General features: G+C 35.4%; 3 protein-coding genes and 2 long non-coding RNA genes across 5 annotated transcripts in view; 2 read left to right on the top strand and 3 right to left on the bottom strand.

Annotated features, from left to right (window-relative positions):
- LOC135741251 (uncharacterized) overlaps positions 1-23115 on the top strand; it is a 29085-nt gene extending 5970 nt beyond the window's left edge. The window contains exon 4 of the long non-coding RNA XR_010529398.1: positions 22467-23115. This is a non-coding gene — a long non-coding RNA (uncharacterized lncRNA). The remainder of the gene's footprint in view (positions 1-22466) is intronic.
- Positions 551-3894, bottom strand: LOC135741141 (ICOS ligand-like). Its single transcript, XM_065259786.1, has 4 exons — positions 3788-3894; positions 2781-2815; positions 2341-2676; positions 551-1902 (listed from the first exon to the last, which is right to left on the bottom strand). Exons 1-4 carry the CDS (start codon positions 3796-3798, stop codon positions 1595-1597), a joined length of 690 nt encoding a protein of 229 aa, XP_065115858.1. The 5' UTR covers positions 3799-3894; the 3' UTR covers positions 551-1594.
- On the bottom strand, positions 6660-14583 carry LOC135741250 (butyrophilin subfamily 3 member A3-like). The gene is made up of 4 exons (XM_065259902.1): positions 14392-14583; positions 10860-10900; positions 10421-10750; positions 6660-9767 (listed from the first exon to the last, which is right to left on the bottom strand). Exons 1-4 carry the CDS (start codon positions 14475-14477, stop codon positions 9565-9567), a joined length of 660 nt encoding a protein of 219 aa, XP_065115974.1. The 5' UTR covers positions 14478-14583; the 3' UTR covers positions 6660-9564.
- On the bottom strand, positions 17005-19417 carry LOC135741140 (butyrophilin subfamily 2 member A2-like). The gene is made up of 4 exons (XM_065259785.2): positions 19269-19417; positions 18351-18385; positions 17911-18246; positions 17005-17764 (listed from the first exon to the last, which is right to left on the bottom strand). The coding sequence occupies exons 1-4, from the start codon at positions 19277-19279 to the stop codon at positions 17457-17459; spliced, it is 690 nt and encodes a 229-aa protein (XP_065115857.1). The 5' UTR covers positions 19280-19417; the 3' UTR covers positions 17005-17456.
- A 1635-nt stretch (positions 23116-24750) lies between the features above and the next one.
- Positions 24751-27607, top strand: LOC135741252 (uncharacterized). Its single transcript, XR_010529399.2, has 4 exons — positions 24751-25071; positions 25308-25448; positions 25925-26055; positions 26584-27607. It is a non-coding gene; the product is annotated as an uncharacterized lncRNA (long non-coding RNA).
- Positions 27608-27806: the final 199 nt, after the last annotated feature.

The following is a 27806-nucleotide window of genomic DNA, read 5'->3' on the forward strand; positions in this document are numbered from 1 at the left end:
ACAATATATTTAACCCTTTAATTGAAACCAAGTTAAAAATCTTTAGAAACTTGCAGTTTTGCAACTAAGGGAACTCATGAGGAATGATTCAATTACAAAACTTTATTTAAAACAGCAATCAAAATACAATAAACACAAGCCAATGAACCAAATAGATTTAAATACTAAGGCACGACAAAATCAAATCCAGCCAGTCCCACACACACACAAAATAAAACAAGAATGAAACCAAACTAATCACAAACCTGCAAAAAAGAAAAGTTTTAAAAACATTTAAGGCATTGATTGTACAGAGCACTGTTTATCATGAACAGATAAGTCATACATTTAATAGTGAAATTAATGTATGTTTAAAGTAAAAGATTAGAAAACATATCAGGTGGGACATTAGTTGAAAACACACTGCTGTGACAACATAATGTATGGTGACATTGCTCATCTTAAGAAGCTAAATAAAAATATTATTAAAGAATGAATATAAATGTGATGTTATGAAGTCAGTTATTATTATTCAGTGTTGTTCTTCCAGATTCAAACAAATACACTGTAACAGAATATTGCCATCATGTAAATAAGAAATCTAGACCCAAAAAATATATATTGGACCAGAAATATCAATTTTATAAAATACTAGAAATACTAAAGATTGTCTTAGAAGTTGAACACAAAGCAACAGAATAAAAAAGCTGTCAGTGCATAATACTTTAAGATTTAAAATAACAGAAAAGTTACATTTATATTTATTTAGAAGTAACTTATTATAAGCAACTTAAAAATAAAAGAACATTTAACATCTTGCCTTAATAACCAACAATAAACACAGTATACAAAGCTACATTAATGAGTAGGAATAATATGTAAGCTTAGTGATAGCTCATGAAGTTCACTAGGAGAGTAAGTTAGATTATGTGATATATTTTACCAAGGCAACTGTGGCACTATATTTGGTAACTCGGCAAAAAAAATACAATGTAGAGATACTATACAAATATTAATTTGCAAACAGCAAACCGTGAAATGTAGGTCATTAAATGAATATGTTTACTGATTATAAATGCTGTTGCATAACAAATTGTTAATATTGAAATGCAGCACCATAACTGAAATGTGAACACACCCCTTCCAAACTTATTTTTTTTTAACTCTAGTTTCCTTACTTGTCAATACGAACTCAAAAACAGGATTTAGGGCTAACTGCCAACAAATCACCAAGCCCTGCGACTACTTCCCTGCTACAGTACACAGAATGCTAAAATCAAGTTAATGTACATTTGAAATTGTTGACATTAGGTGTTACCAGTCCTGTTCCTGGTGGGCTATTTGGGCCCAACTCTAATAAAACAAACTTGCTTGTAATTTACAAATAACAGATCCCATAAAGTGATGAGAACAAATGCAAAATCTTAGTTATGCAAAGTTGTTTTACGCATATGAACAACTCTGCAAAGCTCAAGCAGGCACACAGAAGATGATCTTTACAGACAGATCTCAATTGATCAGCAGTAATAATTCTGTAATGGATAAAATTAAGAAGCTCACCAAAAATAATGTACTAAAACAGTAACTTTAGACTTATTTGTAAAAGTGCCACAACTCATATGTTAGTCTGAAGCCCTGAGAAATCCTGATGATTTTGATTAGCTGGTTCAGGTGTGATTGATAATGGTTGGCAGGAACCATTGTCGAAAAGGTGCCCTCCATAAGCAGACACCCCTGAACCAGAGGTTTTATAACGCCTTTTCAAATATTTAAATATAATGAAACAAACTAACAGCAAGAAACCAACAATAAACACAGGAAGTAATATCTGCAACATGAGCGTTGTTTCTGTTGTTGGGTCTCTTTTATTTGCTGTTGTGTCTTCTTTATTTGCTGCTGTGTCTCCTTTATCTGCTGTTGATTCTGCAACAAACATTTAGAAAAACATCACTGCATTGTGATAAAAATTAGTGTAATTCCTATAGACGGTTTCAGCAGTAACAACATAAACAAGCGGCTGTCACGGTCCGCACGTAACTTCCGGTAAACTCCGCTAAGAATAAATAACAACAAAGTTCTTTAAACGTAGTTTATTTATATAACAAGCAAACAAAACAACACATAGATTACCTAGGAAACCAAAACATTTGTTATTTTTGACGAGGCATTCGTTCAAGAGATCAGTTTAGTAACTAGTCAGACCATTAAAAAAACGAAACCGGAAGTAAGGTTCGGATCCAGACGTGTATCACGTGCGTCCAATGAAACCGTCTATACATCGATAAGTAGACTGAAACTAATTAAATGTGATTGGAGATCTAAAAATAAAGAAGTCATGTAATATCAATTCGTTTTACACACCGTTTAAGAGTAGTTGTACTTTAATAAGTTCAGATGAATGTATAATAAAGCATTGGTATTCTCCTGCATCAGTGGCCGTAAGATTTGAGAGTTTCAGGGAGAAGTTTCCTTTCACAAACTCTTCAGGGAAAACTTTAGCTCTGTTCTTGTAGTCCGGCTCCTGGCGCTCTCCTGAACATTTGCCATCAGTTATGTCACACACATTCAGGGTGCCATTGTGTCTCCAACGCACATTAATATCAGTGTGTTTGTTCCCATTATCACTGAAGAAACATGGCAAGATAGTAGAACGTCCAATTACACCCACAACCTGCTGAGACAGAAAATCTCCGGAGACTAAAAAAAGAGAAAAAACATTACAGACAAACTTGTATACAAAAACACGCTTCTAAAAGTGGCAGAAATGTAGCTCGTAAATTCAGTTTTATAAAGATGCTTACCTTTGTTTGTCAGCAGTGCATAGATAATGTAGTAACTGTAGAAAACATAACAAGTTTCTGTAAGTCTATGTAGCTCAACTCGCATTGTGCTAGTAAAATGAATGTTATGTGCTTAGTCTGAGGGAACTGTAAAACCAAAGTAGCTTATATGCACTGCATTAAAATATCAATTTTTCCTTTCATCAGGTCATCTTGCAGGTCTTTGACAGAAAAATAAGGGTTTTCTTAGTTTATTCCTTTCCTTGTATAACAAATTATAAAAGGCAACCAGGTGTGTCTCTAGAAACATCTAATCTGAAGGACTCTGTCTTTCTGCAGCCAAATACTTTTAAATGTAAAAAGAAAGTTAATAAATAGTTTTTTGTAAGAGCTCTTCCCAGATAGCACAAGTACGTCTGTAAGATGTCTGGTAAATATCTGGAATACATCTGGTGTGTAAAAAAACATCTTATAAAGGTCTTAGAAAGAGCTGCTTTACATACATTCTAAATCAATATGTCTATATGACATCTTTTAGAAAATAATACGTCTTGCGGATGTAAACGCAGACATCAAATAGACGTCTCCGAGATGTATGTGTGCTATCAGGGTTTTGACCTGGACATATTGCTAACATATTTGCCTCCCACTTTAACACACGTATGAGATACATGCATGTATATGTAACGAAAAAGGCTAATTTAGTTTTGTTGTAGATTTTGCATAGGCCTGATTGTGTTTTAACACATTTTTTTAGAAATCGAAACAACGCAGACTAAGTGAGTTAAATAGGCCGCACCATTAAATAGGAATTAAAACACTGTCATAGACACAAATATGAGCCACGTGCTTTGTACATACTTCTTAAGACAATCTGAAATAAAAATGCAATGAATTTCTGCAAACAGCGAGTTCATTTGATCAACAACATTATTAACGTTAGTAACATTAGCACTTAAATGCTAGCTAGCGACGAGGACATGGCTTTGCCCATGTACAGTATTTTACCCAGAATTTGTTTAACATACCTTATGTCCATGTTACCGCAATACTATGAATTAATATAGTGGGATATATATCATTTAAATATCAACCTACAATTTAAGTGTGTACTACCCGTTCAAACAAATTGTAAAATGTTACTTCCGTAATTCAACACTGAGGGTTGCCAAACAAAAAAAAACCATTGAGGGTTTACAGCAAAACCCGACCAATTGCTACTCACAACTAACTCAACTAACTCAAACTATCCCACTTGACTTGGGGAGGGTCGTCCGATAAAAGTCACGTTCCTGGGGTAAAATATGTGTTTGGTTTAAGGTTAATCCACAAACATTCGCTAAATATCCCCCTTTCTCGGGAGTAAACCGCGAACTTGCAATGGCAACCCAGTGATGCCAAACAGCTTGCCAAACAACTTTGTGAACCCCTGGTGGTTCGCGAGGGAGTTGCATTGGGTTTGTAAAGTGATGCAAAAAAAATAATGAAATCATAAAAAGTAAATAAATGAGTAAAAAAAAAAACGCTGACAAAAATATATATTATTTGTTTAATCTGCATGTAGGTCCAATAACAGGTAATAATAACAATGATTATGTAAAATATTACGGCTAAGAACTTTCAAATGGTTGAAAAGTAGATGAGCAGAATTGGCCCAGACTTTGGTGCAGATTCGGTATGGCCAGCCCGGAGTCATAGGTGATCTGGTTTGCAGTCCCCAAGTATATATCGCTGCAGCCCGGAGACTGCAGGTGGGAGGATCTTATGCCGCAAGTGGGAGGAGATTATGCCGCAAGTAGGAGGGATTTCAGAAATGTGCAAGTAGGAGGAGTTACACTCTCTGCAGTCTTGGCCACTTAAAGGGCCAGGCATATTTTCTGTGCCACTGTCGCGTATACACGCATCTGACAGTTTTCAAAGGCTGCGTCAAAGGCCCTGTCCCAAATGACGTACTTTGTGTGTACTTTTGGTCTTGTTGGCCTTAAATTGTGCATGCTTCCTTAGTCCACGAGTCTGTTGGATGTCCCATCTGTCATTTTTACCCTCCAATGTGGTCTCATCAGCGCCCCCTTTGCACCCTAACCCTTCGACAAAGCCTGCAATTCTTCAGGCTCCACACACTTTACTAACCCAGAAGTCCTTGCGAAAGAGCAATCAAATGATGGATGGGAGAAGTTCACACTGATGGGCAACCACTCTGAGGAAGTCCATAAGTCCGGAGTGTTCCATCTGGGACAGGGCCTATCTTGAATACCGCTTTGGAGTGGTATTTAAGGTTAATCGTATCCCAAGCGTAGCCCTAAATGGCGCACTTTATGTTACACGGTCTTGTGGACTTACAATGGCAGCAGTGTGCACGGGTCCATTAAGTCCACAAGACCGTATAGGTTTCAAAAACACAACAAATCCATCAGAGAGATAGCAGGAACATTAAGAGTGACCAGATCAACAATTTGGTACATTCTGACTAAAAAAATAACACACTGGTGAGCTCATTTTGAGTTATTTTGTATATATTTATTAATGATAATATAATAATTAATAGAATAGTATAATAAAAGCATTAGCACTCTCCGTGTTTTTCATTTATTCATTTTTATTTGGTCACTCAGTATATACTAGTGACTGATGGGACATTTTGAAGCACTGCTTCATGAGGCTTCGAAACTTTTACGAATCTTTTGTTTCGAATCATTGTTTCAAACTGGCCAAGGCCCTGTCCCAAATGGCGCACTTCATGTGGACTTTCGGTCTTGTGGGCTTAAAGCAACACCAAAGAGTTTTGGCTCTTTGCTCCCCCTACAGGTTAGAAGCGTAATTGTCCATTACCCACTGTCATAAATACTGAGGCATAGCTGGCTCTGATTGGATTGTAGGTCTGCCGTAAAGAAAGTTTTTGTAGTATTCACTCGGACTATAGGACTGCTACCCGACGGTTGGAAACTTCTTTAGTGCGGTTTTGGCCGATAGAGGGCTGCAAAGCGAATGTGAAAGTGTTGTTCACCCTGTTTAGAGTGGATGAACGACTGAAACTGTTTTGGAAACGTTATTTTAAGGTAAAAAAAACTCTTTGGTGTTGCTTTAAATTGCGCGTTCTCGCTTAGTCTAGGAGTCCGTAGGGTGTCCCATCTGTCATTTTTACGCTTTGAAGTGTGCTCATCAGCGCCTCCTTTGCCCCCTTGATGCGGTCTTCAGCGAAGCCCGCACTGCAGCAGGCTTCGCGCACTTTGCCAACCCAGAAGTCCTTGCGAAAGGGCAATCAGACCAATCAGGCGACGGAAGGGAGGAGTTCACACTGACAGGCAACTTTTCTACCTATTTCCGGTGTGATGCTCGAGTCTGTCCCAAAATACAACTCCGGTGCACCCACGTGGACTCGCATCAAGGGTCCCTAAAGTCTGGACTACGTGATGTCATCAAAGTGTGGACTCTGAGGAGGACCACAAGTCCGGAGTGTGCCATTTGGGACAGGGCCCAAGTCATGTGATTTTAGCAAACGAGGCTTCATTACGTCATAACTGTTTCGAAAAGTTTCGAACATCCGACGATTCACCACTAGGGGGAGTTGATCACATGACCAGTGTCTGGTTTAGGTGAACTCGCGTCAGTTTTATTATGCAAGTTCATAAAATGAATCCGCCTGACTAATAACATTACAATTTTTTCTAATTTTTGTTTATAAACAGATTTAATGACAAAAATGTGCATAATTAAAAGGTGAGCAAGTTTTAATGATTTGTTTGCCCCAAATGAAACAAACACATAATACACTTTAAATTATGTCTTTATTAAATTATTCATATTCATAACATATATTTTAACATATTTTAATACAAATCTTGCTATTATTTTGGAAAATAAAGTGTAAAATGCTTGAACAGATCTGCTTTAACAGTTTTTTGACCAGCAGATGTCGCCAGCGTTTGTGCTGTTTCGAACCGAATAAATTTTTGGTTCAATTGATTCGATCACTAGTATATGTAATTTGTAATACTGATCTCTGATTAATTCTGTCTCAGATTAAAAGTCACTGAACACTGACACTCCTATGTCAGACTGATGTTCTTTTGTTGTTGTATAAATATAGATTTAAATTCATATACATATAACCATTACTAAGGAGCCATTACTAATGCATCATGCATTTGACAGTGAAATGAATCTGAATGCATCTTTAAAACAAAGTTATGCTTGTATATCTCAAACTGTTGTGACTGCTCAGAGTTCTGTGGTTTCATACACAATAAAAAAACGTATCTAAAAGTGGCACCCGTGACAAGTTTAAAAAGTTTAATTGTAAATATATGTTGTAGTCAAAGCCCCATGGAAAATGCGAAATAATTAGAAAAAAATCTACATTTATAAGTACATATGAGTAAATTGGTCCTCTTAATTTTAACAGTTTTCTCTTGACAACTAAATACACTATTTTAATATTAACAATATATTTAACCCTTAAATTGAAACCAAGTTTAAAATCTTTAGAAACTTGCAGTTTTGCAACTAGGGATGTCACGAGGAATGATTCAATTTCAAAAAAAAAATTTTAAAACAGCAATCAAGATTCAATAAATATAATGAACCAAATGAACCAAATAGATTTAAATATTAAGGCAAGCCAAAATCAAATCCAGTCAGTCACACTGAAAAATAAATAAAACAAGAATGAAACCAAAATATCTAGATTCTACTGTAACAGAATATTGCCATGCTTAAGAAATCTAGACCAAAAAAATATATTGGACCTGAAATATCAATTTTATAAAATACTATAAATATTAAAGATTATCATAGAAGTTGAACACAAAGCAACAGATTATAGGGCTGTCAAAATGGCTGAACAAGTACATTCGAAATTCGTCCTTGAAAAATAATAAAATTCGAATTATATTCGAATTATAAAGACCTACTTTATCTTGGAGAAAATACTCCTAAAAGCCCACAAGAGGGCGCAGCACAAAGCCCCAATAATATAATCATGCACAGCTTATTTTTTGTTAAAACGAATGTTATAAACACTACTAATGAAATCAAAATTAACCAGTATAGTTGTGCACCTGTAAATGTACAAAACGAATGCCATACATAGACAATGCATATTAATATAGGGCATTTTATAGTAGTAGTAAGTAGATAAGTACGTGTTTCTAATAAAGTATAAAAACGAATTAATCTTTATTTAAGCCAAAATAAGTGGGAAAGATCATTAGTCATTTAAATTTTGTCAAGCTTAAACGCTATTCACAACAACTTATATTATATTTTGTGTGTTCCTTGGTTGAAAATATGTAGAAATATATGCGAGTAATAAAGTACAGAACAGAAATTTTTAACTTACGCGCAGAGTGAAGCCGTTAATAAAGCAGACACTCCGTAATTAACATAGAGGACGTGCTGAAACAGTCGAGTTGGCAGATGATCATCATGTTAATATTTCACGCAGATAATGTTGATGATAAACTTGCATATCAAATGTCCAGGTGAAAGTCAAGTTTCCAGTCAGTTAAAATAAAGCCACCGCGGCGTTACATTGCAACTCTCTCATATGCGGTGTGGACTCTGTAGATGCACATATGGTTTTATTGTTGCTAAACAAGCAGCTGTATTATGGCACTTTCGTGTTGATCAGTTATTTTAAACTTTAAAACTGCATTTAGAAGCAGACGACAATAATTCATCTCAGTTAGTTTCACTTTGCGGTTGAATTCCAGTTGATGCTCCAAAAACCAAAGCAGCATCACACAGCCCTTTTAATATGTATTCTGTCCGACTCGTAATCCCCACTGTCATTTCTTGCTATTTTTCAAATGAATAACGCTGGCTTGCTCCGCATAGTTGGCTGAGCCGCTAACGCTCTGTATAACAATCCGCGTCAGTTACGTCATCATCACGTTGCGTGAGCTTCCTGACACAGGTAAAATTCGAATGCAAAGTTTTACGTTCGAATATGCATATTTTTTTTACATTCGACGAATATTCGAAATTCGAATTAAAATTTGACAGCCCTACAACAGAATAAAAAAACTGTTAGTGCATAATACTTTAAGATTTTAAATAACAGAATAGTTACATTTATATTTATTTAAAAGCAACTTATTATAAGTGACTTAAAAATAAGTTGCTTATAATTAACATCTTACTTACTTACTTACTCATTTAGCTGACGCTTTATCCAAAAAAAAACGTATAATTGCTATATATGTCAGAGGTCACACGCCTCTGGAGCAACTAGGGTTAAGTGTCTTGCTCAGGGACACAATGGTGCATCACAGTGGATTAGAACCTGGGTCTCTCACACCAAAGGCGTGTGTCTTATCCACTGGGCCATCACCACCCCATCTTCCCTTAATAACCAACAATAAGCACACTATACAAAGCTACATTAACAAGAAGAAATGTTATGTAAGCTGGGTGTTAGGTGATGAAGTTCACTAGGAGAGTAAGTTAGTTTATAGGTGAAATTCTACCAAGGCAACTCTGGCACTATATTTGGTAACTTAGCAAAAAATACAATGTAGAGATACTATACAAATATTAATTTGCAAAAACCAAACCGTGAAATGTAGATCATTAGCTTAATAGGGTTTTCTGACTATAAATTATGTTGCATAACTAATTGTTAATGTTGAAATGCAGCCCCAAAACTGAAAACAACTCTGCACAGCTCGAGCAGGCACAGAGAAGATGATCTTTACAGACAGATATCAATTGATCAGCAGTAATAAATTCTGTAGTGGATAATATTTAGAAACTTACCAAAAATTATATGCTTAACCTTTAGAGTTATTCGTAAAAGTCTTACTAATCATATGTTAGTCAAGGAATCATTGTCTGAGAGGTGCCCTCCATTAGCAGACACCCCTGAACTAGAGGATTTATAACATCTTTTCTTATATGTAAATATAATGACACAAACTAACAGCAACAAAACAAAACTTAACACAGGAATTATTATCCTCGACATGAGCCTTGTTTCTGTTGTTGGGTCTGCTTTATCTGCTGTTGATTCTGCAACAAACGTTTAGAAAAACATCACTGCATTGTGATAAAGACGACTGTAATTTCTATACATCAGACTGAAACTAACTAAATGTAATTGGAGACTTAAAGTGTCCCAAATTTAGGTGTTTTCAGCAATATAAAAATAGTCTCTGGTATCTAGTAAAGTTTCAGCTCAAAATACAACAGATCTTTCATTATACGATGTTGAACATGGCCATTTGTTTGCAATTAAAAATGTGCTGTTTTTGTGTATGCCTCTTTAAATGCAAAGAAAGCTGCTGTTCCCCTCCGCGTTTGTAAAGTAGGGTCTAGCGCTTACACGTCTGCTTTGGACTACATCAAAACATGTGTCTCTGGCAGAGGATTGAACTACATGCTCATAAGGCAGAGTCTGTGAGCGATTATGGGTGGGCGCGTAATCAATGTGACATCATATTGATAAGGGGATCCCCAACAGCCTGTTTTGTGTGACTGTTGCGGTTTAAAGGAGATTACACAAAGAAGAAAAGATGGATTTGTATAATAACATTTCTGCACACACACACACACACACACACTGGAGACTTACGTTCTGATAGAAACACATTTAAAAGTGCATTTTTAGGTTAGCGGAGCTTTAAAAATTAAAAAGTCATGTAATATCAATTAGTTTTACACACCATTTAAGCGTAGCTGTAGTTTAACAAGTTCAGATGAATGTATGATGAAGCATTGGTATTCTCCTGCATCAGTGGACGTAAGATGGGAGAGTTTCAGGGAGAAGTTTCCATTCACAAACTCCTCAGGGAAAACTTCAGTTCTGTTCTTGTAACCCGCCGCTTGATGCTCTCCTGAACATTTGCCATCAGTTATGTCACACACATTCAGGGTTTTATTGTGTCTCCAACGCACATCAATCTCAGTGACTGTGTTCCCACTATTACTAAAGAAACATGGCAAGATAGTAGAACGTCCAATTACACCCACAAGATTTTCTGTCTCTGCAGAGACTAAAAAGAGAGAAAACACATTAAAGACAAACTCATATACAAAAAACATAATTCTGAAAATGGCAGAAATGTAGCTCTTAAATTTGGTTTTATATAGGCACTGACTTACCTTTGTTTATCAGCAGTGCAAATAGACAGATAATAAAGTAACTGTAGAAAACATAAAAACAAGTTTCTGTAAGTCTATGAGCTCAAGTAGCGTAACATGGTGCTAGTAAAATACATGTTATGGGCTTTGGCTCAGGAAACTGTAAAAAGTAGCTTATATGCACTGCATTAAAATATAATTTTTTCCTTTCATCAGTCATCTTGCAGGTCCTTGGCAGTTTAAATAGGCTGCACGGTTAAATATGAATTAAAACACTGTCCTAGACACAAATATGAGCAACATGATTTGTACATACTTCATAAGACTATCTGAAATAAAATGCAATGAATTTCTGCAAACAGCAATACACGAGTGCATTTGATCAACAACATATTTAGTACATTAGCACTTCAGTGCTATCTACGTTTTGGTTAAGGTTAATCCAAAAAATTCTCATTCGCTTCAATGCTAGCTAGCGACGAGGACATGGCTTTGCCCATGTACAGTATTTTACCCAGAATTTGTTTGACATACCTGATGTCCATGTTACCGCAATACTATGAATTAATATAGTGAGATATATATAATTTAAATATCAGCCTACAATTTAAGTGAATACTACCCGTTCAAACAAATTGTAAAATGTTACTTCTGTAATTCAACTCTGAGGGTTGCCAGGTTTTCACAGCAAAACCCGACCAATTGCTACTCAAAACTAGCCCACTTGACTTGAGTAGGGCCGTCCAATACAAGTCGCGTTCTTGGGGCAATATCTGCATTTTGGTTAAGGTTAAAGGTTCTCTAAGCGAATCTGTGTGTTGATTTTTGAAATGTGTTTTCAAACAAACTGAGTGTAGTTAACTCCTCCCCCTCCCTTCAGTGCTTTCATGAACGCGCCCAAACCCAACCCCCAAGTCCTTCTTGGCGTTTATTGGTTAGAATACTTTGTTATGGTTTCTGGTGTAGGTTTGGCCAGTTTGTTATTATTGCAGTTTGTGGAGGCTGGGCTGTCTACAGAGATCGCGTTTTTTTACAGTTTGATCAGCGGACAGGCAGCAAGCAGATAGTGAGGAGATGTTTGCTGTATATAACAAAAAACTTTTATGGTCTAAACACGTGAATTCGATTAGGGAAGCTTTAATCCACAAAAATTCTCATTCGCTAAATATCACACTTCCTGCAGCAACAGAAGTAGCCCAAACCGCTTACTTGGCAATGGCAACCCAGTGATGCAATGATGCAAGGGGTTTGTGAACCCCTGGTGGTTCGCAAGAGAGTTGCAGTGGTTTTATAAGTTGATGAAAAAAGAATGAATAATGAAATCAAAAAATGTAAAAAAAATATTTTAGATTAAAAAAAGAACATTGACAAAAAATATTATTTCTTTAATCTGCATGTAGGTCCAATAAAAGGTACAATGAATATGTAAAATACTACTGTTAAAAACTTTAAAATGGATGAAAAATAAATGTTTTGAAGTTAAACATGCAAATGTGTCATTAAATTATTTAAATGTTTAGTTAAAATCTCAGAGGGTATTTCAAGTAAGTAATTTAGATCAGGAGAGGTTGGCTGACAAAACAGTTTAAAAACCCCTGGCGTAGTATAAAACACACTAGGGCTGCGTTCCACTCCAGTTTTAGACACGCACTTGCGAACTTCCCTAAACACTTCCCTTCAGGGGAATCCCTGTCATTTTGAGGTGCGTTTTATTTCGTCAAGTGGACGAGGGAAGTTTATATGAACAGAACCTCGCTCCCTCGATTTTGAAAGAGGGAGCAAGTCTACATCATATGAACACTTCATGCAGCTCCATATCCCACAATGCAACAAGATTGTGACGTCACTTCAGCAGCTCACACTTTGCACATGTCAAATGATGGAGAGGGCGGTCTCCACTTTCCATGTGATCAAGGGCTTAGACCAATCCATTTGAACCCACTTCAAGTGTTGCAGCAGTAGTGGGCAATCGTACAACGTAAGCAATGACGTACATCTGAGTGAACGAGACTGAGGGAAGTTAGCGAGGGAGGGTCATAAAAAACGAACTGGAATGCAGGGTAGGACTTTGTCATACCCCCACTTTCCAGGCAGCAGACGACTCTGAGCCAGATCTGCACTAGAGCAGATTCAGCCCAGACTTTGGTGCAGATTCGGTATGGATCCGACCCAGAGTTGTCTGTGGTCTGGTTTGCAGTCTTGCCCACTCCAGGGCCAGGTACACTTTCTGTGTCATTTCACGTGTACACGCATCCAATATCTTTCAAAGGCCCTGTCCCAAATGGCGCACTTCACGTGCACTTTCAGTCTCGTTGGTCTTAAATTGCGCATGCTTGCTTAGTTTACGAGAAGGGTGCTTGAGGGGCGATGTGGCCTCTGATGGGGCCGTGAGGTGGGAGGATTCCCCCAGAATAAATATTATGGCCTCATTAGGGGACATGCTGTAACTTAACTTGTTTATTCTTCAGGCATGTGATTGGCCAAGGACAAAAAGAAGAGAAAACTCAACATCCCTCCATGTGCGCAGAAATAAAATGCACACCTGAACATATGCAAAAAATACATTATGACCATTATTTCAATTATTTAATTCTGACAGACAATTTAGATTTAAAATTTAAAATGTAAATATTTGACTAGTAACAGAAACCATGTTTAATTAAATGGGTTAATAAATGTGGAAAGCTGTAACAAGTAGCATTCCCTTTACTATTTTACATCTGCAATAATTTTATTTTGCCATAATCTGACCATCAGTCGCAAGGCCATTCAATTTTAAGTTGGCCTTGCAATAGGGTGGACCTGAAGGTCTACATGTTATTTAAAATCACCTAATTTTACAATATAGTACTGGTTAAATTAATTACATTATGGTTTTTGAATCGTGGGTTGAATAATTTTCAGATAAGCAAAAAAGTGAATAAGAACAAATCCAGAAATTACAAGCATATAAAAGAAAAAGAACAAAGTTACAAATAAAGTAAGATCTAACAGTATTGATTAGGTAGAGAAACAGTATCAAATTAACATAACACTGTTTTTATTCTATAAATTAAATATAATTGATCTTTTAAAGCTATAAATGTGATTTTCCTTTTGTCTTCTGTAGTTTGATTAACATAATGACTCAAACATAAGCATTTCTTATAAGAGGAAGTTGAACTGTCCCTTGAACACCAGTGGAGAAGCGCTGATCTATACACTGACACATAAGTATATTTACTGTATATTACAGTAATATATTCTGTATATGACCATATTATGGTGATCCTGGGTCGTGATGATGGGGCCCTTGAATATTGTTGCCCACGGTATAACAAATCTGGCCCTGGACATATGATCAACTGCTCACTTATAATAAACAACTGTTTTTATGAGAATACTTGCAGAGACTGTGGTATTACAATAAAGTCTTTGTCTTTGTCGCTCAAATACTCTAACATCGCTTAAATGTTATTGTAAACGATAAACGTTCTTATTAACAGTATTAGTAACAGTATATTCTTATTAACAGCATTTCATGCAATATTTTGCATACCATTGAAGTACTTACAGCCGTAGGCTAGTAACATTAGACCAATGCGACTTAAGAGCGAGGAGTATGTCCATCATTCGTTCCAATCCATTCCAATAAAACATCTTTTAGGTCACTTTGCAGTATCAGTCTGTGTTTAAATGTTGTTTTAATTGATTGACGCCTCAGAATTCTACAGTTATAGTTTCACAGCGTTTTCTGTACACTTGACTTTACGTCCCGAAAGGCAGTCGCTCTACGCATCTTCAACAAGAAGCATGTGTATGACGAAGAACACGGATGACATCATCACAGTAGTGACTTCTCAATTCACTCTCGTGGTACTTTGATGTCACCTGCCTGTCAGCGCAGCACGAACTCAGACAAATCTAATGTGTGGGATGACGTCGAAGGGCGCGTCCACGAACAACGCATGCCCCCCTCCCCCAAAAAATATTTTCTCATCGAATCTAAACGATTCACTTGGGTCACCTGTTTTGGCCTGAATAACACAACAATTTTTTCTAATTTTTGTTTATAGACAGATTTAATGACAAAAAAGTGCATAATTAAAAAGGGGAGATAGTTTTAATGATTTTTGCCCTAAATGAAACTAACTACACATAATACACTTATGTCTTAATTAAATTAAATATTTATAACATATATTTTAACATATTTTAATACAAGTGTAAAATGTTCGGACAGATCTGCTTTTACACTATTTTGACCAGCAGGTGTCGCCAGCGTTTGTGCTGTTTCGAACGCTTCGAGAAACTGAATCAATTTTCGAAGCAATTGGTTCTCCCATCACAAGTATATACTGTAATTTGTAATACTGATTTAACTTTAAGGCCTCTGATTTATTCTGTCTCAGATATCAGACTGATGTTGAGGTTCTTTTGTTGTTGTATAAATGAAGAGTTTCGTTGCAAAACGAGATAAATCAATTTTTTAACATTTTTGTCAAAACATGTTTATTATTATGTTATCATGTTATTATTTTGTTATATGGTGCTACTTACCTGTATTTTTTAAGTTATGAAGGTTTAAATCAAAACAAACCAACTGCAGTTGAATTGATATTAATTGGAATGCACAACCAAAAAACAAGATTTCTGAACAATTAAAAAAACGGCGGTTATCTCGTTTTGCAACGAAACTCTTCAAATATACATTTTAGTTTAAAATCCATATGCATAACCATTACAAAGGAGCCATTACTAATGCATCATGCATTTGACAGTGAATCTGAATGCATCTTTATAACAAAGCTTTGCTTGCATATCTCAAAGTGTTGTGACTGTTCAGTTCTGTGTACCTATCTAAAAGTTGCACCCATGACAAGTTTAATTGTAAATATATGTTATGGCCAAGTCAAAATAATTAGAAAAAAATCTACATTTTTAATACATATGCGTAAATTGGTCCTCTTAATTTAACTGTAACTCTTGACAACTAAATAAACTATTTTAAGATTATGCTACAATATATTTAACCCTTAAATTGAAACAAAGTTAAAAAAAATCTTTGGAAATTTGCAGTTTTGCAACTAAGGGAACTCGTGAGGAATGTTTCAATTTCAAAACTTTATTTAAAACAGCAATCAAAATAAACACAAGCCAATGAACCAAATAGATTTAAATATTAAGGAAAGCCAAAATCAAATCAACCCAGTCACACACACAAAAATAAAACAAGAATGAAACCAAACTAATCACAAACCTGCAAAAAAGAAAAAGTTTTAAAAACATTTAAGGCATTGATTGTACAGAGCACTGTTTATCATGAACAGATAAGTCGTACATTTAACAGTGAAATTAATGTATGTTTAAAACAAAACTGTGCCTGTGTAAAAGAAAAAGATTAGAAAACATATCAGGTGGGACATTTGTTGAAAACACACACTGCTGTGACAACATAATGGATGGTGACATTGCTCACCTTTCTTAAGAAGCAAAATAAAAATATTATTTGAGAATTAATATAAATGTGATGTTATGAAGTCAGTTATAACAGTGACAATAATTCAGTGTTCTTCCAGTATCATATAAACTGTAACAGAATATTGCCATGCTAATAAGAAATCTAGACCAAAAATATATATATTGGACCTGAAATATCAATTTTATAAAATACTATAAATACTAAAGATTGTCTTATAAGTTGAACACAAAGCAACAGAATAAAAAAACTGTTAGTGCATAATACTTTAAGATTTAAAATAACAGAAAAGTTACATTTATATTTATTTAGAAGTAACTTATTATAAGCAACTTAAAAATAAAAGAACATTTAACATCTTGCCTTAATAACCAACAATAAGCACAGTATACAACGCTACATTAATGAATAGGAATGTTATGTTAGCTGGGTGTTAGTTCATGAAGTTCACTAGGAGAGTAAGTTAGATTATAGGTGATATATTTTACCAAGGCAACTGTGGCACTATATTTGGTAACTCGGCAAAAAAAAATACAATGTAGAGATACTATACAAATATTAATTTGCAAACAGCAAACCGTGAAATGTAGGTCATTAGATGAATGTGTTTACTGACTATAAATGCTGTTGCATAACAAATTGTTAATATTGAAATGCAGCACCATAACTGAAATGTGAACACACCCCTTCCAAACTTATTTTTTTAACTCTAGTTTCCTCACTTGTCAATACAAACTCAAAAACAGGATTTAGGGCTAACTGCCAACAAATCACCAAGCCCTGCGACTACTTTCCTGCTACAGTACACAGAATGCTAAAATCAAGTTAATGTACATTTGAAATTGTTGACATTAGGTGTTACCAGTCCTGTTCCTGGTGGGCTATTTGGGCCCAACTCTAATAAAACAAACTTGCTTGTAATTTACAAGATACAGATCCCATAAGGGTGATGAGAACGAATGCAAAATCTTAGTTATGCAAAGTTGTTTTACGCATATGAACAACTCTGCACAGCTCGAGCAGGCACAGAGAAGATGATCTTTACAGACAGATCTCAATTGATCAGCAGTAATAATTCTGTAATGGATAAAATTAAGAAGCTCACCAAAAATAATGTACTAAAACAGTAACTTTAGACTTATTTGTAAAAGTGCCACAACTCATATGTTATTCTGAAGCCCTGAGAAATTCTTATGATTTTGATTAGCTGATTCAGGTGTGTTTGATAATGGTTGGCAGGAACCATTGTCGGAAAGGTGCCCTCCATAAGCAGACACCCCTGAACCACAGGTTTTATAACGCCTTTTCAAATATTTAAATACAATGAAACAAACTAACAGCAAGAAAACAAAACTTAACAGAGGAAGTAATATCTGCAACATGAGCCTTGTTTCTGTTGTTGGGTCTCCTTTATTTGCTGTTGTGTCTTCTTTATTTGCTGCTGTGTCTGCTTTATCTGCTGTTGATTCTGCAACAAACATTAAGAAAAACATCACTGCATTGTGATAAAAATTAGTGTAATTTCTATACATCGATGGGTAGACTGAAACTAATTAAATGTGATTGGAGATCTAAAAATAAAGAAGTCATGTAATATCAATTAGGTTTACACACCATTTAAGTGTAGCTGTACTTTAACAAGTTCAGATGAATGTATGATGAAGCATTGGTATTCTCCTGCATCAGTGGATGTAAGATTTGAGAGTTTCAGGGAGAAGTTTCCTTTCACAAACTCCTCAGGGAAAACTTCAGTTCTGTTCTTGTAACCCGCCGCTTGATGCTCTCTTGAACATTTGCCATCAGTTATGTCACACACGCTCGGGGTGCCATTGTGTCTCCAACGCACATTAATATCAGTGTGTTTGTTCCCATTATCACTGGAGAAACATGGCAAGATAGTAGAACGTCCAATTACACCCACAACCTGCTGAGACAGAAAATCTCCGGAGACTAAAAAAAGAGAAAAAACATTACAGACAAACTTGTATACAAAAACACGCTTCTAAAAGTGGCAGAAATGTAGCTCGTAAATTCAGTTTTATAAAGATGCTTACCTTTGTTTGTCAGCAGTGCATAGATAATGTAGTAACTGTAGAAAACATAACAAGTTTCTGTAAGTCTATGTAGCTCAACTCGCATTGTGCTAGTAAAATGAATGTTATGTGCTTAGTCTGAGGGAACTGTAAAACGAAAGTAGCTTATATGCACTGCATTAAAATATCAATTTTTCCTTTCATCAGTCATCTTGCAGGACATCTAATCTGAAGGACTCTGTCTTTCTGCAGCCAAATACTTTTAAATGTAAAAAGAAAGTTAATAAATAGTTTTTTGTAAGAGCTCTTCCCAGATAGCACAAGTACGTCTGTAAGATGTCTGGTAAATATCTGGAATACATCTGGTGTGTAAAAAAACATCTTATAAAGGTCTTAGAAAGAGCTGCTTTACATACATTCTAAATCAATATGTCTATATGACATCTTTTAGAAAATAATACGTCTTGCGGATGTAAACGCAGACATCAAATAGACGTCTCCGAGATGTATGTGTGCTATCAGGGTTTTGACCTGGACATATTGCTAACATATTTGCCTCCCACTTTAACACACGTATGAGATACATGCATGTATATGTAACGAAAAAGGCTAATTTAGTTTTGTTGTAGATTTTGCATAGGCCTGATTGTGTTTTAACACATTTTTTTAGAAATCGAAACAACGCAGACTAAGTTAGTTAAATAGGCCGCACCATTAAATAGGTATTAAAACACTGCCATAGACACAAATGAGCCACGTGCTTTGTACATACTTCTTAAGACAATCTGAAATAAAAATGCAATGAATTTCTGCAAACAGCGAGTTCATTTGATCAACAACATTATTAACGTTAGTAACATTAGCACTTAAATGCTAGCTAGCGACGAGGACATGGCTTTGCCCATGTACACTATTTCACCCAGAATTTGTTTAACATACCTTATGTCCATGTTACCGCAATACTATGAATACTATAGTGGGATATATATCATTTAAATATCAACAATTTAAGTGTGTACTTCCCGTTCAAACAAATTGTAAAATGTTACTTCCGTAATTCAACACTGAGGGTTGCCAAATAAAAAAAAACATTGAGGGTTTACAGCAAAACCCGACCAATTGCTTGCTACTCACAACTAACTCAACTAACTCAAAACTATCCCACTTGACTTGGGGAGGGTCGTCCGATAAAAGTCGCGTTCCTGGGGTAAAATATGTGTTTGGTTTAAGGTTAATCCACAAACATTCGCTAAATATCCCCCTTTCTCGCGAGTAAACCGCGAACTTGCAATGGCAACCCAGTGATGCCAAACAGCTTACCAAACAGCTTTGTGAACCCCTGGTGGTTCGCGAGGGAGTTGCATTGGGTTTGTAAAGTGATGCAAAAAAAATTAATGAAATCATAAAAAGTAAATAAATGAGTAAAAAAAAAAAACTGACAAAAATATATATTATTTGTTTAATCTGCATGTAGGTCCAATAACAGGTAATAATAACAATGATTATGTAAAATATTACGGCTAAGAACTTTCAAATGGTTGAAAAGTAGATGAGCAGAATTGGCCAAGACCAAAGTCTGGCATATTTTCTGTGTCCCTGTCGCGTACACGCATCTGACAGTTTTCAAAGGCTGCGTCAAAGGCCCTGTCCCAAATTACATACTTCATGTGTACTTTTCGTCTTGTTGGCCTTAAATTGTGCATGCTTCCTTAGTCCACGAGTCTGTTGGATGTCCCATCTGGCCCTGTCCCAAATGGCACACTCCGGACTTGTGGTCCTCCTCAGAGTCCACACTTTAATGACATCATGTAGTGCACGTGGGTGCACCGGAGTCGTATTTTGGGACAGACTCGAGCATCACACCGGAAAAAGGTAGAGAAGTTGCCCGTCAGTGTGAACTCCTCCCTTCCGTCGTCTGATTGGTCTGATTGCCCTTTCGCAAGGACTTCTGGGTTGGCAAAGTGCGCGAAACCTGCTGCAGTGCGGGCTTCGCTGAAGACCGCATCAAGGGGGCAAAGGAGGCGCTGATGAGCACACTTCAAAGCGTAAAAATGACAGATGGGACACCCTACGGACTCGTAGACTAAGCGAGCACGCGCAATTTAAGGCCACATGAAGTGCGCCATTTGGGACAGGGCCATTGTCATTTTTACCCTCCAAAGTGTGCTCATCAGCGCCCCCTTTGCACCCTAACCCTTCGGCAAAGCCTGCAATTCTTCAGGCTCCACACACTTTACTAACCCAGAAGTCCTTGCGAAAGAGCATCAAGGATGGGAAAAGCTCACACTGATGGGCAACCACTCTGAGGAAGTCCACAAGTCCGGAGTGTGCCATTTGGGACAGGGCCTATCTTGAATACCGCTTTGGAGTGGTATTTAAGGCTAAGTGTATCCCAAGTGTAGCCCTAAATGGCGCACTTTATGTTACACGGTCTTGTGGACTTACAATGGCAGCAGTGTGCACGGGTCCATTAAGTCCACAAGACCCTGGGGTGTCCCATTTGTCATTTTAGTTTTGAAAAAAAGTGATTATTGAAGCCTTCTTTCCGGTCGATATGCACCCTTGATGCACACCATTAACTTCTTGGTCTATTTCATGTACAAAGATTATATATAAGATAAGATGAGACAAAGACTAAGGTCTGTATGAGACCATTTTGAGGTCTTTGAAAATAAGTTTTATACTCTGACTGGAGGCATAGGGACAAAGCTTTTATAGTTGACGGACTTGCTGTTGCACTATTCTTTAATTTGTTTTGTTTAATGGGTAAAATGATTGGACTGAGATCTCGTTGCGTTTACAATATTTTCACCAGCAGGTGTCCGCATCATTAAACATTTTTAGCGCCTCAAAATCAAAACTTAATTTCTACCATCACTAGATAGAACAGGGCCAGCATCCTAATTCGTCTACTTATACTATGCCTTATAAGTATGTACTGTTTTTTGTTATGGGAAAGTATAGACATTTGAGTTAAAGCAACACCAAAGAGTTTTTTTACCTTAAAATAACGTTTCCAAAAAAGTTTCAGTGGTTCATCCACTCACAACAGGGTGAATAACACTTTCACATTCGCTTTGCAGCCCTCTATCGGCCAAAACCGCACTAAAGAAGTTTCCAACCGTCGGGTAGTGGTCCTGTAGTTCGAGTGAAAACTACAAAAACTTGCTTTACGGCACACCTACAATCCAATCAGAGCCAGCTATGCTGCAGTATTTACCACAGTGGTAATGAACAATTACGCTTCTAACCTGTAGGGGGAGCAAAGAGCAATAAGTCATTAGTGTTGCTTTAAAAGAGATGGTATATACCAATTCTAATTTCAACTTATACTGATAGTATGCAAATTGGGATGCAGGGAGGGTTTATAAAGACAGCTTCAGCATTAACAACATAAACAAACGGTTTTCGTGGAACACACGTAGCTTCCTGTAAACTTCCCAAAAGAATCAATAACAACAAAGTCCTTTTAGAGTAGTTTATTTCTGATAACAAACAAAATAAAGAACAAGAAGATTACCTTAGTTCATAGCTAAAGCATATCAAAAAATTAGCTAACATTACTCTGTGTAAAATGTGTTGTATATACCATCTTAACTACAGATCGGCTGCTAAACATAAAAATTATGCCAAACATTGTTGCATCCCAGATAGTGATTCCGTGGCAAATTCGCTTCAAAGTCGGCATCTGGGATGTTTAACAGATAATTGTCCATTTACTCAGCCATTATGTAGAACACAACAAAGAGAGATGATATAGAAAATGATACAGTAACGCAAGTGAAGCAAACAGGAACAGGCCACCCAGAACATTATGAATAAAAATCACATGAAATATATATATAATATATATATGGTCCATTTTTGCATCACTTATATAAAGTGACTTGTATACAAGTCTCTACTGTACAGAGAGTTTTACAGTCAGGCAAGTGTTCACACCATTAGGGTTGCATGTGTTTCTCTTTTACTTCCACTAGATGGCAGAATTTAAATATATATATTTTTTTTTAACCTGATATACTGCATCAATTGAAGAAACTATACAAATTGTTTGTTGTAAGGTATTGTTTGTGAAAAAGTATGTTATTTTCAATAATATTCAAAATTATCATATTTATTGCATTTATTCATCAGGACTCCACTGCCCTTTCTGCAGACCATTTACCATGGCAGACTCCAAAGAAGAGCTGCATCCATCATTAAAGACCTTACACACCCCCAACACGGACTGTTCACACTCCTACCCACAGGACGGAGGTACAGGAGTGTAAATTGCATGACTTCCAGACTAAGGAACATCTTGCCCTCAGCTATTAGACTCTTAAAGCAACACCAAAGAGTTTATTTTACCTTAAAATAACGTTTCCAAAAAGTTTCAGTGGTTCATCCACTCACAACAGGGTGAATAACACTTTCACATTCGCTTTGCAGCCCTCTATCGGCCAAAACCGCACTAATGAAGTTTCCAACCGTCGGGTAGTGGTACTGTAGTTCGAGTGAAAACTACAAAAACTTGCTTTACGGCAGACCTACAAATCCAATCAGAGCCAGCTATGCTGCAGTATTTACCACAGTGGTAATGAACAATTACGCTTCTAACCTGTAGGGGGAGCAAAGAGCAATAAGTCATTAGTGTTGCTTTAAACAACTAGTAGACCACCCATTTTAGAGAATAGTCAGTACAACTGTTTCAACTCATTTGAACAGTGTAATGTTATTGCTGCTATTATATACTGCTACTATGTAATCTCATCTCAATTTTTGCACATCTGTTAATGTTATTGATGCCATTGTTATATTGTATTTGCACGTATTTGTAAATTACTGCACTACTTTTTTTGCATATTAGTTCATACTGTACATTTGCTAATAGATATTATATTTATATTTGACATATTCTACATTTCCACTCTATACTTGCATATAAAGATATACAGAGTCAGTTTTTATTATTATGTTTCTTACATTGTATGTATGTATGCGTGTGCAGTTTGTGTATGTATACAGTCCTGACATTCATTGTGGACAGCAATGTCAGAAAACGTGATTTCCTCACTGCTTTATATGACAATAAAGCTTTCAAGAATCCTGAATCTTGAATTAAAATGACATAAAACCATTAAAAGCCCTACATTAGAAAATATTAAATAATAAAGAACAAAAATGTATTAAATTGATTTCACCGAAAAATATATATTTGAGGTGTACCAGCAGGGGAAAACCAAAAACAAACGGTCTAACCCTGACCCCAGGGAGAAAAAAGAAAAGTCCAGGTGGGGTGTTTTGAATGCTATACTGCCAAAATCTGTAGATGACTTTTCAGGCAACCATTTGATCTCTCAGTGAAGTCACCATGAGCCCAGAAGATCCTCATAATGTTGTCACAATGTGTGGGTCACAGTGATCTAAAAGGGCAAACACTGCACACTGTGTGCTCATATGAATGTTAAATTTTATTTTATATAGCACTTTTTACAATTGTTTCATTGTTTCAAAGCAGTTTTACATTAATAAAAGCAGGAAAAAAATTGGAAGCAGATTACAGTGGCTAAGATTAAACCGTACTAGCGAGTGTAGTAATAATGTAACGTATAGAAGAGAGTGCTAAGTTAGGCCAATGTCAGCTGACTCCCTAGGGGTTAAAAAACTCCTAGGAGAAAAAAAAATATTTAATCAGGAAGTCCTATGAGGGAAAAAAGCTTGAGACAGACATGGCTGATTCTGTAGAGGATATACTATATATTAGATTATTTAATTTTCTAATTTTATAGGAATTAAAACATTACAAATAAATGAATACGGGTAAATTAAACAGGAGGCGGTCGGTGGTTGTTGGTCAGACATCTGGGCATCATGTTGAAGGAGTCATTTGCACCACAATCTTTGTGAATGGTCTTGGATATTATTATAGTATACATGAGTTATATAGTGTTGTTTTGTATTATTGTATAAATTATTGTACTTTAAAATTAAAGGTCTCCATTAAGAAGAGTATTAATGCAATTATCATGGAAATTTCAAATGAACAGTATCAGAGGTTACATAACAACACTGGACAGGTAAAAAGTATAAAAGTGAAATAATTGATCAATGGTAAATTTTATGGGCATCCTATATGTGAAAAGAGAGTATAGTGTGGTCAGGGCAAACTTCTGAGACCTCCTCCACTTTAAAATGAAAAACTATTTCCTGTCTTTGTGTCAGAGCGCTGCAGCAGAGTTCAATTAAAAGCTGTGTGCAGGTTTCTTTACGTAAATGTTTTAACCAAGTCAACAATATGAGGATTATTCTTATTCAGCTTTGTGAGTTTATTATATGTTTTAAATATTTGTATGTTTCGTAAATGTGCTTGTTATTGTGTCATACATTGTAATGTTATCACTTTGAAGTTTGTAATATTTTTCTCTTATAGATGTGTTAATGTTGTGTCAAGCTGCAGTGAGTTTAGATCAACTTACAGATTTGGGACAAAATGTGACTATAAACTGTGATCTGGACTCAAATGATGTTTATTGGATTTTACTGAAACAATCAGATTCTCATACAGTGATACTGCGCTCATTCTCAAACCCAACATCTGCTTTTTACTTAAATAAAACATTTAAAAACAAATATTCAGTACAATCTAAACACCGTCTGGTGATATATAATATTACTGTAGATGAGTTAGGAGTTTATTACTGTATGAACACAGATACACCTCCAAAACTCAGTAACAGCACAAGACTGAACATCATTGGTAAGCACATTTATTCCAGTATATTTATAATTAACATATTACAATATAGCATATTGTTTAACAGTGTTCATTTTAATAATTTACTTTTTAGACAATTTTAAAAACTTTATTGGGCTTGGTTGGTCAACCAACAGATTAATGTGTTATAAATATTTAACTCAGTTTTATGCAATCAATTATTGTCCTAAAAGAGTGACAGATGTTACCATAACAGAGTGTGCAAACTTTATTTACAGAAACAACTCAACAAAGTGAGTTTAGCACAACTCACAACTGCACAAATAACACCGCTGTAGAGCCAATTACAAACAAGACATGGATAACTTTCACTGTCATATCTGGTGTGCTGAATGGTGTTCTGATCATTACAATCATAGGTGAGTGATGCTTTATTATTAAATAAAAGGGTTTTCTGTAGAATAATAGCACTTCTAGAAAATACAGCCTGATGCTGTTCACCAGTAAACAGATGAGGTCGCAATAAAAATCTACTAACTTAGACATGTGTCCATATGTTGTTGTTTGGTATGTATTTGTTCTCTGAATGCAAAATAAATGAATAGCCTTTCTTATTTAACAACATGTTAGTGTTCTGAATTGGCAAAAACATGAATTTGCAAGCATGAATAAGATTACACTGTAAGTGCATTAATATAGCCTAAGCTATACCTTTCAGTGAAGAGTAGCTGACATAACCTGAAATAATGATTTTTTTTCTTTTTAATTACCTATGCAGTCAAACTGGTGAAAACTGATGACCAGTAATACAAAAAATAAGTTTATAATAAAATAAAGACATAAAGCTATGTGCATGTAATGTATCTACACAAATATTGTGTCACTGTGCCATTAGGACTGTTAAAGGTTTATGTTGTTGATAATGGATGCTGGAAGAAATCTAGAAAGAGTTCAGGACAACTTCATAACAATAATCTACAGCAGACACAAGTTCTTGAACAGCATCAAGACCCAGATCAACTACAGGTGAAACATTACAGGATCTTTTATTATTACTCCATCAAACTAAATCTACACTGTAAAAAATTGCTGTTATGCAGCTTTTTGGCAGTAACTTAATGTAAATTTACATTGATGTTATTTACTGGCGACAGTTTGTTCAAAGTTACATGAACATTAAACATTAACAATTTTTTATCTTAACAGAATAAAACTTAAATTACAGCCTCATGCAAAGCATTCTGGGAACCAAAATCTGAAGGAAAAAACGAAAGGGTTGATAAGGATTTCTGAATCCCAGAATGCTTTGCATGATGTTGCTATTTTAGTTTTATTCTGTAAAGATAAAAACTTATCTTTAATGTTTAATGTTCATTTAACTTTGAACAAACTGCCAGTAAATAACCCATTTAAATCTACAGTAAGTTACTGGAAAACAGCTGCCAGTATTACTGTAATTTCTACAGATATTTTTAACAGTGTATGGATGGATTATTTTTTTCAGGAACAACTGCAGTTTAAATGCTAATATTGTTTCCTCTGTTACTCTTTCAGTATGTCGCTGTGGATTTTTCTAAACTGCGTAAAAATAATCGTCCCAGTCAAGAAAACAGCACATATGCTGCTTTAAACCTGCCAAGATCAAAAGTAATATAAATGATCTCATATTCATCTTGTACAGTACAGGATTATTAAATGGTCCATTTAATATTTAAAACGGATTAAAACCATTAAACTTTTATACACTCAAAAAAAATATTTTTGCACCTTGTTTAATTTACTTAAATGAAACAAGTTAATACAACACAATTTTTTATTTTTTTGTCTCAACCTATTTTTATAATGTTCAATCTGCTTAAATTTAAAAAAATTACATGAACTCAATAATTTTATATTGGGACCACATTAATGATTTTTGTTGCTATTACTTACTGGGCCGTGAATCTGTATTTCCCAGCATGCTTTGCATGCAACTGCCTTTGGAGAGTATTTTTTTAAAATTAAGTGTTATTTTATGCATTTTTAGGTAAAGAGAAAGACTTTATAGTGTTTAATGTTGGTTTATCTTATTGATTTAGAAGATTTTGTGTTATATTTTTACGAATTGTTTGGTTACCATCGTACAGAAGAGTGGCGCTTGTGGTTAAGTTGTGGATGTGACATACGTACTTATTTTAAAAAGCACTAACTGTGTTAATGACTGTTTGAAGATCAGTCTCTTTTCACATGTTCATCCAATGTGTCATTAGCATGCTAACGTGTGCTTATGCTAATTAGTATTATATAGAAACTGACAATTGGTTTAACTAGACTTTTTTGCTTGAATGAACTTGTTTTGTTTTTGTTGAACAGACCAGAAATAATTACGTGGAAAAGTTTTCCTTAACTGAATTTAGTTTATTGAACAGGATATTTTTATGACCAATATAAATATATTTATTAAGTTGGTGCAACAAAAGATTATTTGTTTAAATTAACTTATTGTATTCTTGTTGTACAAGCCTAATCTAATTTCGTGGAAAAGTTTTCCTTAATTCAATTATGTTGATTGAACAAACAATTTTTTTGAGTGTATGGTTAATGACTTATCAAGTAAACCTGGTGTATAAAGTAACATTTCAGTCATTAATATAGAAAACAGGACATTTTTAAAGTTTCTTGTTGTCAATACAACTCAGAATTGTTATGCGACATTTATCTATAAACTGCTGACGGATTTAGCTCATAAAACAATAACCAGATTACATTGTTACATAGATAACATAAAAAATATTTTT

Source organism: Paramisgurnus dabryanus, chromosome 24, assembly GCF_030506205.2.
Source record: "Paramisgurnus dabryanus chromosome 24, PD_genome_1.1, whole genome shotgun sequence".
In the NCBI taxonomy this organism is placed as follows: Eukaryota; Metazoa; Chordata; class Actinopteri; order Cypriniformes; family Cobitidae; genus Paramisgurnus; species Paramisgurnus dabryanus.

Excerpts from the sequence above, each read along its gene's own strand:
- LOC135741141 (XM_065259786.1), bottom strand. Across the intron at positions 2,677-2,780 it reads TGCACTGCTGACAAACAAAG|TCTCCGGAGATTTTCTGTCT; the intron begins GTAAGCATCTTT and ends CTCTTTTTTTAG. Across the intron at positions 1,903-2,340 it reads AGTACAACTACTCTTAAACG|AATCAACAGCAGATAAAGGA; the intron begins GTGTGTAAAACG and ends TGTTTGTTGCAG.
- LOC135741140 (XM_065259785.2), bottom strand. Across the intron at positions 18,247-18,350 it reads TGCACTGCTGACAAACAAAG|TCTCCGGAGATTTTCTGTCT; the intron begins GTAAGCATCTTT and ends CTCTTTTTTTAG. Across the intron at positions 17,765-17,910 it reads AGTACAGCTACACTTAAATG|AATCAACAGCAGATAAAGCA; the intron begins GTGTGTAAACCT and ends TGTTTGTTGCAG.
- LOC135741250 (XM_065259902.1), bottom strand. The coding sequence starts at position 14,477 with ATGTTTTATTGGAATGGATTGGAACGAATGATGGACATACTCCTCGCT. Across the intron at positions 10,751-10,859 it reads TGCACTGCTGATAAACAAAG|TCTCTGCAGAGACAGAAAAT; the intron begins GTAAGTCAGTGC and ends CTCTCTTTTTAG. Across the intron at positions 9,768-10,420 it reads ACTACAGCTACGCTTAAATG|AATCAACAGCAGATAAAGCA; the intron begins GTGTGTAAAACT and ends CGTTTGTTGCAG.